At 54.2% G+C, this 15,510-nt stretch overlaps 1 protein-coding gene across 3 annotated transcripts; it reads left to right on the forward strand.

Annotated features, from left to right (window-relative positions):
• Window positions 1–4,928: 4,928 nt before the first annotated feature.
• On the forward strand, window positions 4,929–10,630 carry CABP2 (calcium binding protein 2). Of its 3 annotated transcripts, none has more exons than XM_024749093.1 (7): window positions 4,929–5,018; window positions 5,174–5,402; window positions 7,593–7,623; window positions 8,588–8,714; window positions 9,418–9,527; window positions 9,639–9,786; window positions 10,387–10,630. In XM_024749093.1, exons 1-7 carry the CDS (start codon window positions 4,946–4,948, stop codon window positions 10,410–10,412), a joined length of 744 nt encoding a protein of 247 aa, XP_024604861.1. In that variant the 5' UTR covers window positions 4,929–4,945; the 3' UTR covers window positions 10,413–10,630. The 3 variants fall into 3 exon arrangements, with proteins under 3 accessions (XP_024604861.1, XP_024604860.1, XP_024604862.1); XM_024749092.1 differs by lacking the exon at window positions 10,387–10,630 and adding an exon at window positions 9,905–10,351; XM_024749094.1 differs by lacking the exons at window positions 4,929–5,018; window positions 5,174–5,402 and adding exons at window positions 6,228–6,284; window positions 6,842–7,024 and having other exon boundaries at window positions 8,580–8,714.
• Window positions 10,631–15,510: the final 4,880 nt, after the last annotated feature.

Below are 15,510 nucleotides of genomic sequence, written 5' to 3' on the forward strand. Positions count from 1 at the left end.
ACCAGGACCTAACTGAGCCTGGCCCATCTCAGCCTGGTTTTCCTGTCAGAGCCACGAGGAAAGAGGAAGGTGTCCAGGTGTAGACGTATCCACCGCAATCATGGGAAAACACCAAATGCAGTTTATCAGGAACACTTCTTAGCCTCATTGGAGCCCACAGCTGCCTGGGGCTGGGAGCGGATGGGGGAGGTGGCCCAGGAGCCGGGATCTATCCCTGACTCACAGCTGGAGTAACATCTGCCCAGCACTTAGCAGCTTACAAAGAGCTTTTGTATAAATGGTTTCATGTCATCTCCATCACACCCTGGGAGGGAGGGAGGGAGGGAGGGATTCCTGTTCCCATTATGCAGAAGAGGACACCAAGGTTCAGCAAGTTTCCGCCACCTGCTCTGGCCTGGAGCACGCTCCTTTTGTGCACCATCGTCCCAGACCTGGGAGCGTGGGAGACACCCTGCCATCCAGCGGGCCGGCCTCCTGCCAGCTCACACACCCTCCAGCTATCATACTCCTCAGGTCCCCTGGAGAAGCTGTCCGCCAGGCTGGCTTGACACTCCGCTGTGGTGTTTCAGTGGCTGCTTTTACCCACAGCCCTCTGGCTCCACCGGCCCAGCCTGTGGTCTAGCTCTGTGGCCACCCTATGGCCTCCTCCTCTGGGGCCCAGAAGCACAGCTTGCGAAGCCAAATGGGGCAGGCACCTCGCTGGGTCCATCCCCCACCTCCAGTCCACGTATATATCAGCACCTGTCTTTGGTGGGTTTTAAAACATCTATAAGTGCTTTATTGCTACATAAAATTCACCCTTATAAAGGGTACATTCTGTGGGTTTTAGTATATTCAGTGCTGTGCAATCATCACCACTAATTTCAGAACGTTTTCATCACCCCGAAAAGAAACCCGGTACCCATTAGCCATCACTCCTCAACCCCACTCCCCCATCCCTTGACAACCACTAACGTATTTTGTCCCTATGGATTTGCCCCTTCTGGATTTTTCACGTAAATGGAATCATATACTATGTGGCCTTTCGCGTCTGGCTGCTTTCACTCAGTAGAGTGTCTGCAAGCTGCATCTGTGTTGTAGCACGCGTCAGTACATCATTCGTTTTTATGGCCGAATAATATTCCATTGGTTGGATATACACATTTTTCTTACCCATTTATACACTGATGAACATTTGGATTGTTTCAATTTTTGACTATGAGTAACACTGCTATATATATTTGCGTACAGATTTTTGTGTGAACTGACGTTTTCAATTCCCTTGGGTATGTACCGAGGACTGAAGCTGCTGAGTCATACGGTAACTCATTTTGGGGAACTGCCAGACTCTTTTCCAAAGTGGCGGCACCATTTTATAAACCCAACAGCAGCATGTGAAGGTTCCAGCTTCGCCACATCCTCACCTATTGTTATTGTCTGTCTTTCTTCACTTTAGCTATCCTGGCGAGTATGAAGTGGTGTCTCAATATGGATCTGTGTATGGTGCTTACCAGGTGCCAAGCCTGGGTTTGGCTTGTAGGGAACGGAGTAGAGAAGGAGACGTCGTTTGCCATCAGAGGAATCACAGCTCAGCTCAGAGTAGGAGGAGATAAATAGACACATCTTTTTTTTTTTTAGAAATTCTTATTGGGTTTTGTTTTTATTTTTATTTATTAATTTTTTTGGCTGTGCTGTGCAGTGTGTGGGATCTTAGTTTCCCGACCAGGGATCGAACTCGAGCCCCCTGCATTGGAAGCGCAGAGTCTTAACCACTGGACCGCCAGGGAAGTCCCCACTTCCTGGGTGGATAGGTGAATAAAGAAAAAGTCTTTATTCACACATTAATTAGTGTGTCTCAGCACTGAGTGGGCTGGACATCATGGGAGACCCTGAAATAGATAAGATATGGTCTCCAGCCTAATGGACTCTTTGAATGAAGACTGTAAAGACCTACACCAGCAGTCCATCCACCCAGCCATCTACCCACCTCCACCTATCTATCTGTCCATCCATACACCCACCTACCCGATTATTCAGCCATCCAACAACCAAACATTAGACCAGCAGTCCATCAAAACATCTACCTCTCGGGACTTCCCTGGTGGCTCAATGGTTAAGAATCCGCCTGCCAGTGCAGGGGACACAAGTTTGAGCCCTGGTCCGGGAAGATCCCACATGCCGCAGAGCAACTAAGCCCGTGCGCCACAACTACTGAGCCTGCGCTCTAGAGCCTGCGAGCCACAACTATTGAAGCCTGCGTGCCACAACTACTGAAGCCCACGTGCCTAGAGCCCATGCTCTGCAGCAAGAGAAACCACCGCAAGGAGAAGAGAAGCCCGTGCACTGCAACGAAGACTAGCCCCTGCTCACCGCAACCAGAGAAAGCCCGTGCGCAGCAATGAAGACCCAACGCAGCCATAAATAAATAAAAATTTAAAAAAAAAACGAACAAAAGACATCCACCTCTCCATTTACTCACCTACTACTCATTTACCTACCCAATCATCCTCGACTTGTCTATCCATCCATCTTTTCATTCACCCACCCAGCCAGCCAGCCAACTGTCCATCTGTCTATGCAACCATTTAACCACTAGCCCGTCACATCACCTACCTATCCTTCCATCCAGTCAGCAACCCACCTGTCCATCCATTCATCCATCCAGCCATCCATCTGTCTGTCCATCTATCCAGCCAGCTACTCAATCGTCCATCCTTCCAAGCACCAACCATTCAAACACCAATCCATCAAGTCAGCCTCCCACCCAACCAACCACCCACCTATCCACCCAACCATCCATCCATTCATTTGTCCACCACTGATCCACCTGGCCATCCTGGACACTGGAGCTGGACACGAAGGCTTTGCTCCTTCATTGAAAATACTTCTACCCACTATTCCCTGACCAGTTATAGTTCCCACTCCTTTGGCTTATACTTTGGGACACACATTTCTCAACACTTCCCACCTTCTTAGATGGTTATTTAGACGTGGAATCTTTCATCACATGTGACATCCACCATTTTTTGAATGCTTCTTATGCGCTGGGAACCTGCTAGGCCTTTTATCATTTAATTTTCACAAAGGCACCATGAGACAGATACTAGGTCCACCTCCACTTTCCAGATTAGGTAACTAAGGCTCAGAGAGGCGAAATATCTTGCCTAGGGTCACACAGCAAATGCATGGGGGAAGCCAGGACTGCAGGCCCTTTCTATGACCTTGCAGAAAACAGGAGCATCCCTGTCTCTGAGGGATGTTTGCTGTGCTTCCGGGGAGGCAGTGCACTCCTGGCCTCCGGGAGGAGATGTGACCCGGGGTGCAGAGGGGCTGAAGGATGCTGAAGCTGAGCCCTCAAATGATCAATGTGAATGGTCACAATGAGCCCTTCCCACCCTAGACCACCGGCCGGCGTCCACTCGCCTCTCAACCCTGGCCTTTCCTTAGACCCTCAGACCTGCCCAGGGCTTTGTGGAAGATGTCCCCTCTGCCTGCATGGCCACCCGTCTTCATGCGGTCACTCCCTTCATCCCTCTGACCTTGGCTCACAGGTCACTGCCTCAGCCCCCGTCACCGCAGGGTCCCCCTGACTGCCTGTCAGGCCCTCCCCTGCCCTTGCTCCTCCACAGCCGGCCTGAGGCAGGGACTGGTTCCTAGCACCCGGGAAGGCACACAGCGGGGGCTTCACCAACATTTGCTGAAGACTCAGTCTCTGAAGTTTCCTCCAGCCTCTGGCCACCATCACCCTTTCCAGGGACTTCCACCCCTGCCTCCCTCCTGAGGGCCTCCACCCACAGACCCTGCTGGATGCCGGTGCCCGTTCACAGCTGATCCCTGCCGGGGATGCTGGCACTTGCCCAGGGCCAAGCTAAACATTGGTGGGCAAAGCCTAGAATGCCGCCCCATCCCCCCTTCTCCCCCATGAAGCCTTCCTGATGCCTGAGTCTGTGCCCCCAAGCACTTGGAGGCTGTCTCTCGGCCCTTTTCTGAATTAGATGTGCCTGAGAGCAGGGCCTTCAGGGCAGACGGGGTCTGTCATGTGGCCCCAGCAGCCGGCCCGGGGCTGCATCCCGGCAGACCTCGTATGTTTGCAAAAGGAATACGTGAATGGATGGCCGTGAGTGGCCGAAAGAGGCCAGAGCCACCAGCTCAGATGGCAGGTGCCTGGTGGGATCTGGTTCCCTTGGACAAAGGTTGATGCGGAGGGCAGGTGAATAAATCATGAGGGCCCTGGAGCAGGGCCGGGGCAGGACGACTGACCTCATTCGGAGAGGTGAGGGGCAGGCAGCTGCGCGGTAAGTGGGCCGGGGCATAACAAGGGGGCACAAGAGGCCACGGCCGGCTGCTGGCCTACGAGGTTGGCAGAAGCTAAGTGGGAGGTGCAGAGGTACCCCGGGGCTCTGGGTGGGGAGAAGGGGGGAGGTCTGGGGCAGGATTTGGGGGGGATGGTCTTTCCAGAATCCAGGAGCCATCCTGGGCAGGGGGGATGGTGGGGAGAATAGGAAGGGCAAGGATGGACAGACAGAAAGACAGACCAATGTGAGAAATAGTCTCAAGGTACCCCGGGGCTCTGGGTGGGGAGAAGCAGGGAGGTCTGGGGCAGGATTTGGGGGGGATGGTCTTTCCAGAATCCAGGAGCCATCCTGGGCAGGGGGGATGGTGGGGAGAATAGGAAGGGCAAGGATGGACAGACAGAAAGACAGACCAATGTGAGAAATAGTCTCACGCAGCAGAGGGAGGGAAGTGACAAAGAAATGGGGCATGAGTGGACAGAGAGACCCACAGAGACACAGCTGGACAGATTGTCAACAGAGGGCAGGGGGTGGAGAGGGGAGGGCAGGTGAGACTGACAAAGAGAGACACCCATGGAGCAGAGGGGACAGAGGGGGGCAGAGAACAACACAGAATCAGAGGTGGAAGAGGATGTGGGGAGACGCAGAGCCCAGGAACCAGAGAGGCTGGTGTGATGCCGAGGGGCCCCGGGGCGCAGCCTGTGGCCAGCATGAGGGCGGCAGCTCAGGGGAAGGCTAGGATTTCAGGTAGGGGCTGTGTGAGGGGCTTGGGGAGCTAGGAAAGACAGGAACCTTGGAGGACCTGGGGGCCATCAGCCCGCGGAGCGAGGAGCAGGGAGAAGAGTAGCAGGGACCCTGTGGGGACCACATCCACAGCTGCCCACTAAGCTGTCCTTCCGCAGGACCCTGGACAGCGGAGTGGGGCAGTGCCCCGCAGCCAGCGGGAGGTGCCAAGCCCTTGTCTCCATGGCCCTTCCCCAGGGCCCGGCAGATGGCAGCCTCCCCACGGGGGACCCCAGCCCCTCCGAGGGCACTCCAGGGCCTAGCCAGGCCCCTGCCAACCCAGCAGCCACCAGACGGCGGGCGCTCCTCCAGGAGCTGGAGACCCAGGTGCAGGCCGCCTACGGGCAGGTAAAGGGGGCCGGGGTATGGAGCCATCCTCAACTGGGGGACCGTGAGAGAACAGTGGGGATGCCACACCCCAACCGGGGCCCGCTGGACCAACCCAGGGCTGAGCCCAGGGAGGGGACCTTGGACGTGCACAGTGACAGAGGGGTCAGCAGTCACTCAGCTGTCCAGGAGGGAGGCTGGCATCCCTCCCCACCTCTGCCCTCACTGAGGCCTGCTTCCAGCCCACAGAGCCCAAAGTCAGCTGCCCTCGGCTCCTTGCCCAAGTACAAGGGGCAGGGGGCAGGTCCAGGCAGGTGTGCCGAGCAGGCTGGCTGGGTGGATGCTCTGGGGTGAGAGCAAGGGTCCGACAGGGAGGGCCAGGGGCTTCCTGGGTCTGCTGTTCTGGGGAGAGGTGACCCAGCCTGCTCTAGCACAGAAGTCTCCTGGTTTCCTCCTCCCAGTTCCGGGCCCTGCTTCTGAAGACATTAAATCTCTCCTGATTAGAAGAGATTAGGGGTAGTGGTGGGGGGAGAGGGTCCTGGAGACGGGGTGTCTGGAAGACCCTCAGGAGTGAGCATGGGGAGGTTATGCCTTCCAGGGGGGCCTTATGCCCCGAGTGGCCCCCCTCACCAGCAGAGATGCTCAGAGATAATCCCAGATTAGGACCCAAGCCCCTGTGCCCAAGGCTCCCCGCCTGCCCACCCACGCCCGATCTCCCCCACAAAACCCTAGGAAAATCCCCTGCAGTGCTCCCAGACTCTCACTGGGAGTGGCTGGGGGCTGGTGGGAGCCCACAGCATCCGCTGAGGCCCAGCCCTGGGCTACCCCCAGGACTCCAGGCCTGGCATGGTTCAAGGGCCCATGGGAAACTCTGCCAAGCGGCCCCAACACCAGGGGCCTAAGGTAGGAGTGTCAAGGGGGAAAGCCAAGGCCAGGAGGCTGGCTGGACCCTGAAAGGTTCTGGTGGGGGGTGGTGCAGAGCCCTGTGAGAGGCTGAGCTGGGGTTACAGCGCAGCTGGGGGATGGAGGGGTGGGTTCCCACCACCCTAGACCGAGATTTTCCCTGGCAGCCCCCAGACTCTGGCCCATCCTGGTCTTGGCTCCTGTAGGCCACTGGGCTTCCCCTGCCAAAGCTCGTCAGGGCCCCCAGCTGCCCACTCAACTGCCCCATCCCTGCTGCTACCCTTGCCCTCTGCTAGTCAGTCCTGGCCTGGGAGACTCAGCACATGAGCTCAGGGTCTCACTCTGCAATTGGCTTTCTGAGTGACCGTGGCCAAGTCTCTTGCCTTTTCCAGGCCTCGGTTTGCCCAACTGAACAGTGAGGGGGTGGACCCTTCCAGCATAGAGTGTTGCTGATGGTGAGGGTCCACTGTTCTGTGCTGGGTTCTAACGACGGGAGAAGCTGGTGAGGGAGGGGGGAGAGGGGTCACTGTCCCAGCTCATGGCCGGCTCTGCTGCAGGACTGCTGGCAGTGGCCTGGCTCCCCGCCAAGGGGGTCCCGCCATGGCCTGGGCCCCAGCCCCAAGGAGCAGAGGAGCCCTGGGCCGGGTGTTCAGGGCTGCTACTCTGTACTCAGTAGCCTGGTGGGGCCTGCCTGCATCTTCCTGCGGCCCAGCATCGCCGCCACCCAGCTCATATGTACGGTCACCACCTGCCTGCTGCCCGTGCCCACCTTCTCCTTGAGTGGAAGGAGAGGATTGAGTGGGGATCTCAGAGCAAAGCACACAGACCCAGGGGTGTAAGGGGCAGAGAGGAGTGGAGAAACAGACATGGGATCAAACACGGGGGAGACCCAGGGAAACATGCCAGGAAAGAAAGAAGAGGGGGCCGAGAGCAATCCAGAGAAATGGCAGAGACAGCCACCAAGAGGATGGTCAGGGAGGGGACAGGGCTCCCAGGAGAGGGACAGAGAGAACAAGAGGGACATATGCTGACACTGAGGCCCCCATGGCCAAGCCCAAGGTTCTGCCCAACCCCAGATCCATCTCCGGCTAATGGAGCTCCGGCCCTAGAGGAGGGTGGGCACGGGGAACAGGGAAGAGGGGCCAGGTGCCCAGGTCCATCAACAGGAATGGTGGGAGGAATGGGTCGGAGCAGTGTCACTGCTGGCCCTGTGCCTGCATGTTGTAGGGGGCCCCAAAGGACAAGAAGGAAGGGATGCAGGTGCCTGGGGGGGTCCAGGGAATTCTTAACCTCTCTGTGTCCCCTCAGGACCGGGAGCTGCGGCCAGAGGAGATTGAAGGTAAAGGGTTGGGGAAAGAACTAGAATTTCCGGAGTGCGGGGCAGTGGGTGGGGGCCTGAGCACGCTCCAGGAGGAGCAGGAAGGCCGCAGGGCATCCGTGCGAGAATATGGGGACAAGACTGAGCAGGGCGGGGTTGAGAGAACCCCCAGCTGTCAGTTCCCTGGTCCCACTTGCCAGGTGGGTCACGGTCCCCTTTTTTTATTTGTTCATTCAGCGAACACTTCCTGGGTGCCCACTGTGTGCCTGGCCCAGTGCTGAGCACTGGGAAACGTGACAAACTGGACAGATATGGCCTGTGTCCTCTGGAGTCAGACGTCAATAAGTCAACTACAAGTACAAATGGTGCTAAGTGCTCTCAAGGAAGTGAACAAATGGGCCAGAGGGGACTGAACTGAGAGGGAAGACCTCCTTGATTAGGTGACTTAAGGACCAAAGAGGAGGGGAGAGTGTCCAGAATGTGAGCTCCATGAAGTCAAGGATTTGTTTCTCCCTCTCCCTTCCTTCCTTCCTCTTTCCTTCCTTCCTTCCTTCCTCTCTTTTTCGTTCATTCTTTTCTTTCTTTCTTTCTTCCTTCTTCCTTCCTTCCTTCCTTTCTTTCTTTTTCTTTCTTTTTCTTCCCCTTCCTTCCTTCCTTCCTTCCTTCCTTCCTTCCTTCCTTCCTTTCTTCCTTTCTTTCTTTCTTTCTTTCTTTCTTTCTTTCTTTTCTTTTCTTTTCTTTCTTTTTCTTTCTTCATTGCCATATTCCCAGTACCTAGAGCAGAGCTTGGCACATAGCAGATGTTCCTTAAATATTTGCAGAATGAATTAAAGGAATAGCATGTACAAAGGCCCTGAGGCAGCAAAGAGAAATGGGTGTTTAGAAAGAGGAAATGATTGGACCAAGGGGAGAAGGTCCAATCCAGGATGGGGTCCAGGGTGACGTGGGGGAAGGACTGACTCTGCCCTGCCTGGCAGAGCTGCAGGCCGCCTTCCAGGAGTTTGACCGAGACCGGGACGGCTATATCGGCTGCGGGGAGCTGGGAGCCTGCATGCGGACACTGGGCTACATGCCCACGGAGATGGAGCTTATCGAGATTTCACAGCAAATCAGTATGTGCCTGAGACCTGCCCCACCCCCAGTTCTCCAGAGGCCATGCCCATGGCCAGGGCAGCTGGGCAGCCCAGGGAACAGAGGTGTCTACACAGGTTGGCCCCCAGAGCTCGGGACCTTGGTCATTCTCAAGGCAAGCTCTCTGCCTCCAGAGAATCTCACCATCCCCTAGGATGTGGGTGAGTCAAGGACCATCGTGCCCACTTTTTAGATGAGGGCAGAACTCTTATTATCCCCATAAGGAGAAGAAAGTCAGTTTTTAGGGAAGCGTGGGTGCTTAGCAAAGGAAGTGGTTGGAGCCAAGATCTGAATGCGGGCAGCCTACCCAGAACCCAGCTCTTTCTCTATGCTTCATTCCCAACAGAGGGAAAACAGGATTAAATAAGAATAGGAAGCCAAGGAAAATCAGTGTGTAGAAATTCTCCACACTGAGTCTCTGAAAGGTTAAGTGACTTGCTTAAGGTCACAAAGTCAGATCATTGGAGCCAAGACTTGAACCCAACTGAACTCTTCAGAAAAATTAAGAAAAGCCCTCAGGAGACACAGATGACCCAGCCTGTGAGACCAAGAGGGAGGGAAAGGCCCATTTAGTGGGGCAGGGGAGAGGGACACAGACCAGAAGGGAAGGACAAAAGGCAGAGGGCGCCAGGGCTGGGCAGGGGTCTCTGATGGTCCCAGGTCTCTGATGGGCGTGGCCCCCAGGTGGCGGGAAGGTGGACTTTGACGACTTTCTGGAGCTGATGGGCCCCAAGCTGCTGGCGGAGACTGCGGACATGATTGGCGTCAGGGAGCTGCGGGACGCCTTCCGGGAGGTGGGGTCACCGGGGCTGGAGGGGGCGGGGCTGCTTGTCTGCTGTGAGTGAGGGGCTGCACGAATGAACGGTTCGGTCTGTGACCTGATGCCGCAACCAACGCCGCCACAGTTCGACACCAACAGGGACGGCTGCATCAGCTTGGGTGAACTCCGGGCGGCTCTGAAGGCCCTGCTGGGAGAGCGGCTCAGCCAGCGGGAGGTGGACGAGATCTTCCGTGACATTGACCTCAACGGGGACGGCCTGGTCGACTTTGAAGGTACCGTCCCCCGCTCACCAAGCTCAGGACCGCTCGCCCTGGGAGGGTTTTAACGGAGGAAGAGCCTTAATCCGTGTGTGCCAGGCGCTGTGCTAAGCACGCCTGTGTCCTTTCCTAGGTAATCATCACGAAAACCCAGGAGGAAAGAACTCTTATCCCCATAAGCAGGAGAAGAAAGTCGGTTCTTAGGGAAGCGTGAGTGCTTAGCAAAAGTGGATGGAGTCAAGATCTGAATGCGGGCAGCCTACCCAGAACCCAGCTGTTTCTCTATGCTTCATTCCCAAAAGAGGGAAAAAAGGATTAAATAAGAATAGGAAGCCAAGGAAAATCAGTGTGTAGAAATTCTCCAAGGTAGGCCCCAGAGTGTTCCTGGCTTCCTAGCAGCCAAAGCAAAGAGGAAAATAGGTTCAGTTACAAGATTTGGGTTTTTTTCCCTGTAAGATGAAGCCCCTCTTCCTGGCCTATTCCCTACCAGATTCAGGGGACTCCCCTGCATGCCCTGTCTTGACCACACTCCCTCCCACCTCAAGGCCAGTATATTAGCCTCACTCCTGGGGAGTCCAGAGAGCAGACCAGAAAACGTTGGCTTTGTCCTGGCAGAGTTTGTGCGAATGATGTCTCGCTGAGCCTGTACAGAAGCTGGAGGCAGCAGACAGGACTTGGCACCAGAGCCACTGCCTGCCAGTGTGTTCCCGGAGCCCCTCGCCTCCAGCTGGGACCCTCATCCTCTCCTCCCTGCCCCGGCCTGTGTGCAGTACCCTTGCCTGCCCTCACCTCCACCCCCACTCGTCCACCAAGCCTCCTTGCCCGTCTCTATTTCTCTGACAATAAAGCATCTTTGAGCAGCTTTCACCACTCACTTGTTCACCCTGCAGGTATTTGGCCCCCAAAAGTGAAGTCCCCTCGACTGTGAACTTTGGGTGGGTAGGGGCCCTCCCTGGATCCTGCACCCAGCCCAGAGCAAGTGTTGGGAAACGTCCCCGGATGAGTAAACCCAACCTGCTTCTCCCAGAGCTGGGTGCGCGGTGGCCCCTCATCCTGTGAAGGGCTCCTACCGGACCCAGGATGACATGAGAGGAGCAGGTGCCTGAGGGCTTTCCCCAAGCTCCATCCCATTTCCTCTTAGAAGGGTGCTGCGCGGTGCTCCCTCCAAAAAGGAACTTGCTGGTCGGCTGGGAGCAGTGAGTGAGCTGACAGGCCTCTTCAGGACATACCTCAGCTTTGGGGCTGATACCTCACTCTTCCCGGGAGCCCCCAGCCACTGACCGAGCACATAGGTGGTCTCCACTCCGAGCTTCCCTCCAGGTTAGCCGAGGTGTGGTCAGGTCAGCCTCGAATCGGAAGCTGTCTGCCCAATCCTGCTTCACCGTGCGTCCTCGTTTTTTGCATCCCTAACTTCAGCTTGGTGTCTGCCTCCCGGGGAGACCAAATGACACATCTCCTCACTCCAACCCTGCCACGGTCTTTGTAACCCCATGTGCCATATTGAGGAACCCCAGAGGCCGGGTGTCAGTGACTTGCTAGAGGTCACGCAGCTCCACTGCCATCTCTCCCCTCCAGGCCATGCAGCGCGTGCTGCCAGATTTTTCTTCCTGAAATGCCATTTGCGTGTTGTCACACTCTAGAAACTGGCCATGATCCCTCATTGCCCCCAGGCTGATCTGGCCCCTTTGCCTGGCACCAGAAGGCTCCGGGGAGGAACTGGCATACAGTCACACAGGTTAGGATGAAGCGGAGGTGGGACTTCACCCAGGCCTGGGGACTCTGAAATCACAGTGCCAACAAGAAAGGGCGCCTCCAGGTCAGAGCAGACCCAGGACAGGCCTCAGCCTCCTCAAGCACTGCCTGACCAGACGCCGTTCCTACCTGCCGGGAGGCATGATGGGCTTGATGTCCAGGTCAGGAAGGGGGAGGAGCTTTCAGTGCCCGTGGCTGGTCCTCAGCATTGCTACTGCCAACAAGATGGTCTTAAGACAGAGCAGGCGGGCAGCCACCGGCACTCTGCTCAGCCTGGAGCTTGGACCCCGAGGTGCTAGGGCTGGCTGCCGCAACCTCAGCACCACTTGACTGGCAGATCACAATTAATGCTTAATCCTCAATCGGGTGATCTCTCCTGCCAGTCTGGCAGGCTTGGGGCTGAGGAGGAGTTGCCCCAGCCCTGCAGCTTGTCTGGGAGCCATGGCCCACACTCCCTCCCACCACCCTCCACTGGCCGGCACAGATGGCATTGCTGCCTGAGAGGTCTGTCCCCTCTGCAGGGGCTGGGAAGAGTGATGGACAGGTGCCAGGGGAAGACCAGAGCAGGCTCAAGGTCACCTTCCCACGGGCCCCAGCTTGTCAGGCCCTGTGCCTGGAGCAAGGGAGAGGGGATGGTTGGGGGGATGACCTTAATTGGCTGCCGTGTGTCTGCTGGCATCAGAAGTGCCCACAGTTCCCCCAAATCTCACACGTGCCCTCCCACCCCAGAAAGGCTGTTAGCTCAGAAGTTCCAAACAGACACAGCTGGAGCAGGCAGCAGGCCTGGGAGGAACAGGAAGCAGGCAGCGACTGTGCAAGCCAAGAGCCCCTTCCCCGCCTAAAGGGGGCACCTGCCACCCAACTCCACTGACTGTTGTCAGCTGGAGCAGGCTAGAGCTACGGCATCTTCTGGTTTTCCAAGACAAGCTGTCAGTTGAGATTTTTACCTTAAGTCCACTTTAAATAGTTGGAGTATAATATACATTCAGTAACGTATACGAATGTAAAGCTCAGTGGATTTTTACGTGTGTATGCACCGGGTAACCATCACCCAGATAAAGATATTACATCCACTTATTGTATTTTAGAGTAGTTCTAGGTTTACAGAATTATTTTGAATATTGGACAGGGAGCTCCTAAATACCCCACACCGAGCTTCTCCTATGTGTTAGTCAAGGTTCTCCAGAGAAACAGAACCAATAGGAGGGGTGTGTGTGCGTGCATGCGTGCGTGCGTGCGTGCGTGTGTGAAGATATTTATTGTAAGGAATTGGCTTGGGTAATTATGGGCACAGAGCAGTCCCCAGATCTTCATTCAGAAAGCTGGTGACACAGGAGACCTAGTGATACAGTTCCAGCCCAAGCCCGAAGGCCCAAGAACCAGAAAAGTCAATGTTGTAAGTTCCAGTCTGAGAGCAGAAGACTGATGACCCTGCTCAAAGGTCAGGCAGGCAAAATTCCCTCTCGCTCAGCCTTTTTTTTTTCCCTTCAGATCTTCAACCCACATTGGGAAGAGCCATCTGCTTTACTTAGTCCACAGATTCAATGGATGTTAATCTCATCCAGATACACCCTCACAGACACACCCAGAATCATGTTTGACCGAAGGTCTGGGCACCCCATGACTCAGTCAGGTTAACACACAAAATCAACCACGACACTCTATTAACATCTTACGTCAGGATGGTACCTTTGTCACTGCTGATGAACTAATACTGGCACATTAACTAAAGTCCACGTTTTATGCAGATTTTATCACTTTTTCCCTTGCTCTGTTCCAGAGTGCCATCCAGGACACCATGTTACATTAGGCATCACGTCTCCTTAGGCTTCTCTTGGTCATGATGGTTTTACAGAATTTCCTTGTTTTTTTAAATTATCTTGACAGTTTTTTAAAAATTTTTATTTGTTTGTTTATTTATTTATGGCTGCGTTAGGTCTTTGTTACTGCACACGGGCTTTTTCTAGTTGCAGCGAGCGGGGGCTACTCTTCGATGCAGTGCGCGGGCTTCTCATTGCCGTGGCTTCTCTTGTTGCAGAGCATGGGCTCTAGGTGCGCGGGCTTCAGTAGTTGTGGCACGCGGGCTCGGTAGTTGTGGCTCGCAGGCTCTAGAGAGTAGGCTCAGTAGTTGTGGCGCACGGGCTTAGTTGCTCCGAGGCATGTGGGATCTTCCCAGACCAGGGCTCAAACTTGTGTCCCCTGCACTGGCAGGCGGATTCTTAACCACTGCGCCACCGGGGATGTCCCTCTTGACAGTTTTGAGGAGGACCAGTCAGGTATTTTATAGAATGTCCCTAAATTGGGATTTTTCTGATGTTTCTCTCACGATTAGAATGGGGTTCTCATCCCCACATATGAAGGGTACATACTATCAACATGATGTCACTGATGCTGTTGACCTTGATCACCTGGCTTAAGGTAGTGTTTGTCAGGTTTCTGTACTGTAAAATTACTCTTTTTCTTTCTCCTGTTACATACTATACTCTGGAAGGAAGTCACTATACACAGCCCTCGCTTAAGGGGGGCTGGAGCATTATAATTCACCTCATTAAGGGCTGAGTTTCTACATAAATTACTTGAAATTCTTCTGTCCGGGAAGTGTGTCTCTTCTCCATTTATTTATTTGTGCAATCATTTTTACATCAATATGGACTCATAGATATTTATTTTATACAAGTTATAATCTAGTACTATTATTTTATTTTCTTGCTCAAATTGCTCTACCTTTGGCCATTGGGAGCTCTTTCAGTTGGCTCCTGTGTCCCTCTGACATACCGCCATTATTGTGGGTGTTTGGGTTTGGGGGGTTTTTATTTCATTTTAGCATTTTCTTACTTTCTGGCACAACTAGATGCTTCAGAATCATCTTGTATATTCCTGCCCCAGTCCTAGAATCTGCCATTTCTCCAAGGAACCCTGCTTCATTTTATTGGAGAATGGTATTCGAAACCAAGATCTGGGTGCAAGCATGCTTCTAGGCCCTCTCAGCCGATAGAGTGATGAGATATATATGTATACTAACCTGTGAACATAGAAATTTTAAAATATTTCTGTATGTAACCAACTGTATTTATATCAAGCTAAACATGAGTTCCTATTGATACCTCCAACTCTACTCCATTACCACATGGATCATTCTGGCCTCCTCCTCCTCGCTTACCTGTAACTTCTCATTCCAACATTGTACATGTGTAGTGGTTTCCGAATTGTTAACCCGTACCGCCATGGGAAACCACGTCATCAACTAGGGTCCAGTGCTTATGTGCAGTGCTTTTAGTCTTTTTCTTACAGACACCACTCATTTTCAGACTAGCACCTTATTCCCCCACTCCCTTCACTGAAGCTGTTTCATACATTTGTGATACAGTTTGATTCTTTTGTCATATTCTGCATTCCATCCTGGGATCCCCTGACCTCCTAAATGATTTTTTTAATCATTAAAAAATATTCGTGATTGAAGCTCACTCTTTGACAAATGCTTAAGAGGAGAATGAAACAGTAAGCACTTTATGAATATTCACTTAATCCACACAACAACCTTAAGAGATAGTTATTATTAGCGTCCCCATTTTACAGACGGGGAAGCTGAGGCCTACTGAGGTAACTTGCCCAAGGGCAAATCAGTCAGTCTGACTCCAGATGGTGCTGTAGTCCATGATCCAGGACGGCGCATGGTACAGGGCCCGGTATGCAGTTTAGTATTCAAGGTTAGCTGTTCCTGCTATTGTCATTATGAGGCACCGGCGTGGGGCCTTAGGGGTGTGGGGGGTGGGGTGCAGGTTGAGGAGCCTTTGAGGTCGCCCTTGGACCTTACACCAGCCTAGACCCGAGGTCCAGGCAATTGGGAGGAAGAAGCGCATCAACAGCGTTGGTGACGGACCCGTTGCCATGGGAACAGACGGAGGCCTCAGGAGGGCGCATGCGCCGATCGAGGACAGGTTGCTGAACCGGTGAAAGGTGACGTAAAAGCGCACGGGGTGGGGCGCA

This window comes from Neophocaena asiaeorientalis, unplaced genomic scaffold (genome assembly GCF_003031525.2).
Source record: "Neophocaena asiaeorientalis asiaeorientalis breed wild unplaced genomic scaffold, Neophocaena_asiaeorientalis_V1.1 scaffold43, whole genome shotgun sequence".
In the NCBI taxonomy this organism is placed as follows: domain Eukaryota; kingdom Metazoa; phylum Chordata; class Mammalia; order Artiodactyla; family Phocoenidae; genus Neophocaena; species Neophocaena asiaeorientalis.

Coding starts and splice junctions, on each gene's coding strand:
- CABP2 (XM_024749092.1), top strand. CDS start 4,946: ATGCCGAGGGGCCCCGGGGCGCAGCCTGTGGCCAGCATGAGGGCGGCA. Junction 5,403..7,592: donor TGCAGGCCGCCTACGGGCAG/GTAAAGGGGGCC, acceptor GTGTCCCCTCAG/GACCGGGAGCTGCGGCCAGA. Junction 7,624..8,587: donor GCGGCCAGAGGAGATTGAAG/GTAAAGGGTTGG, acceptor GCAGAGCTGCAG/GCCGCCTTCCAGGAGTTTGA.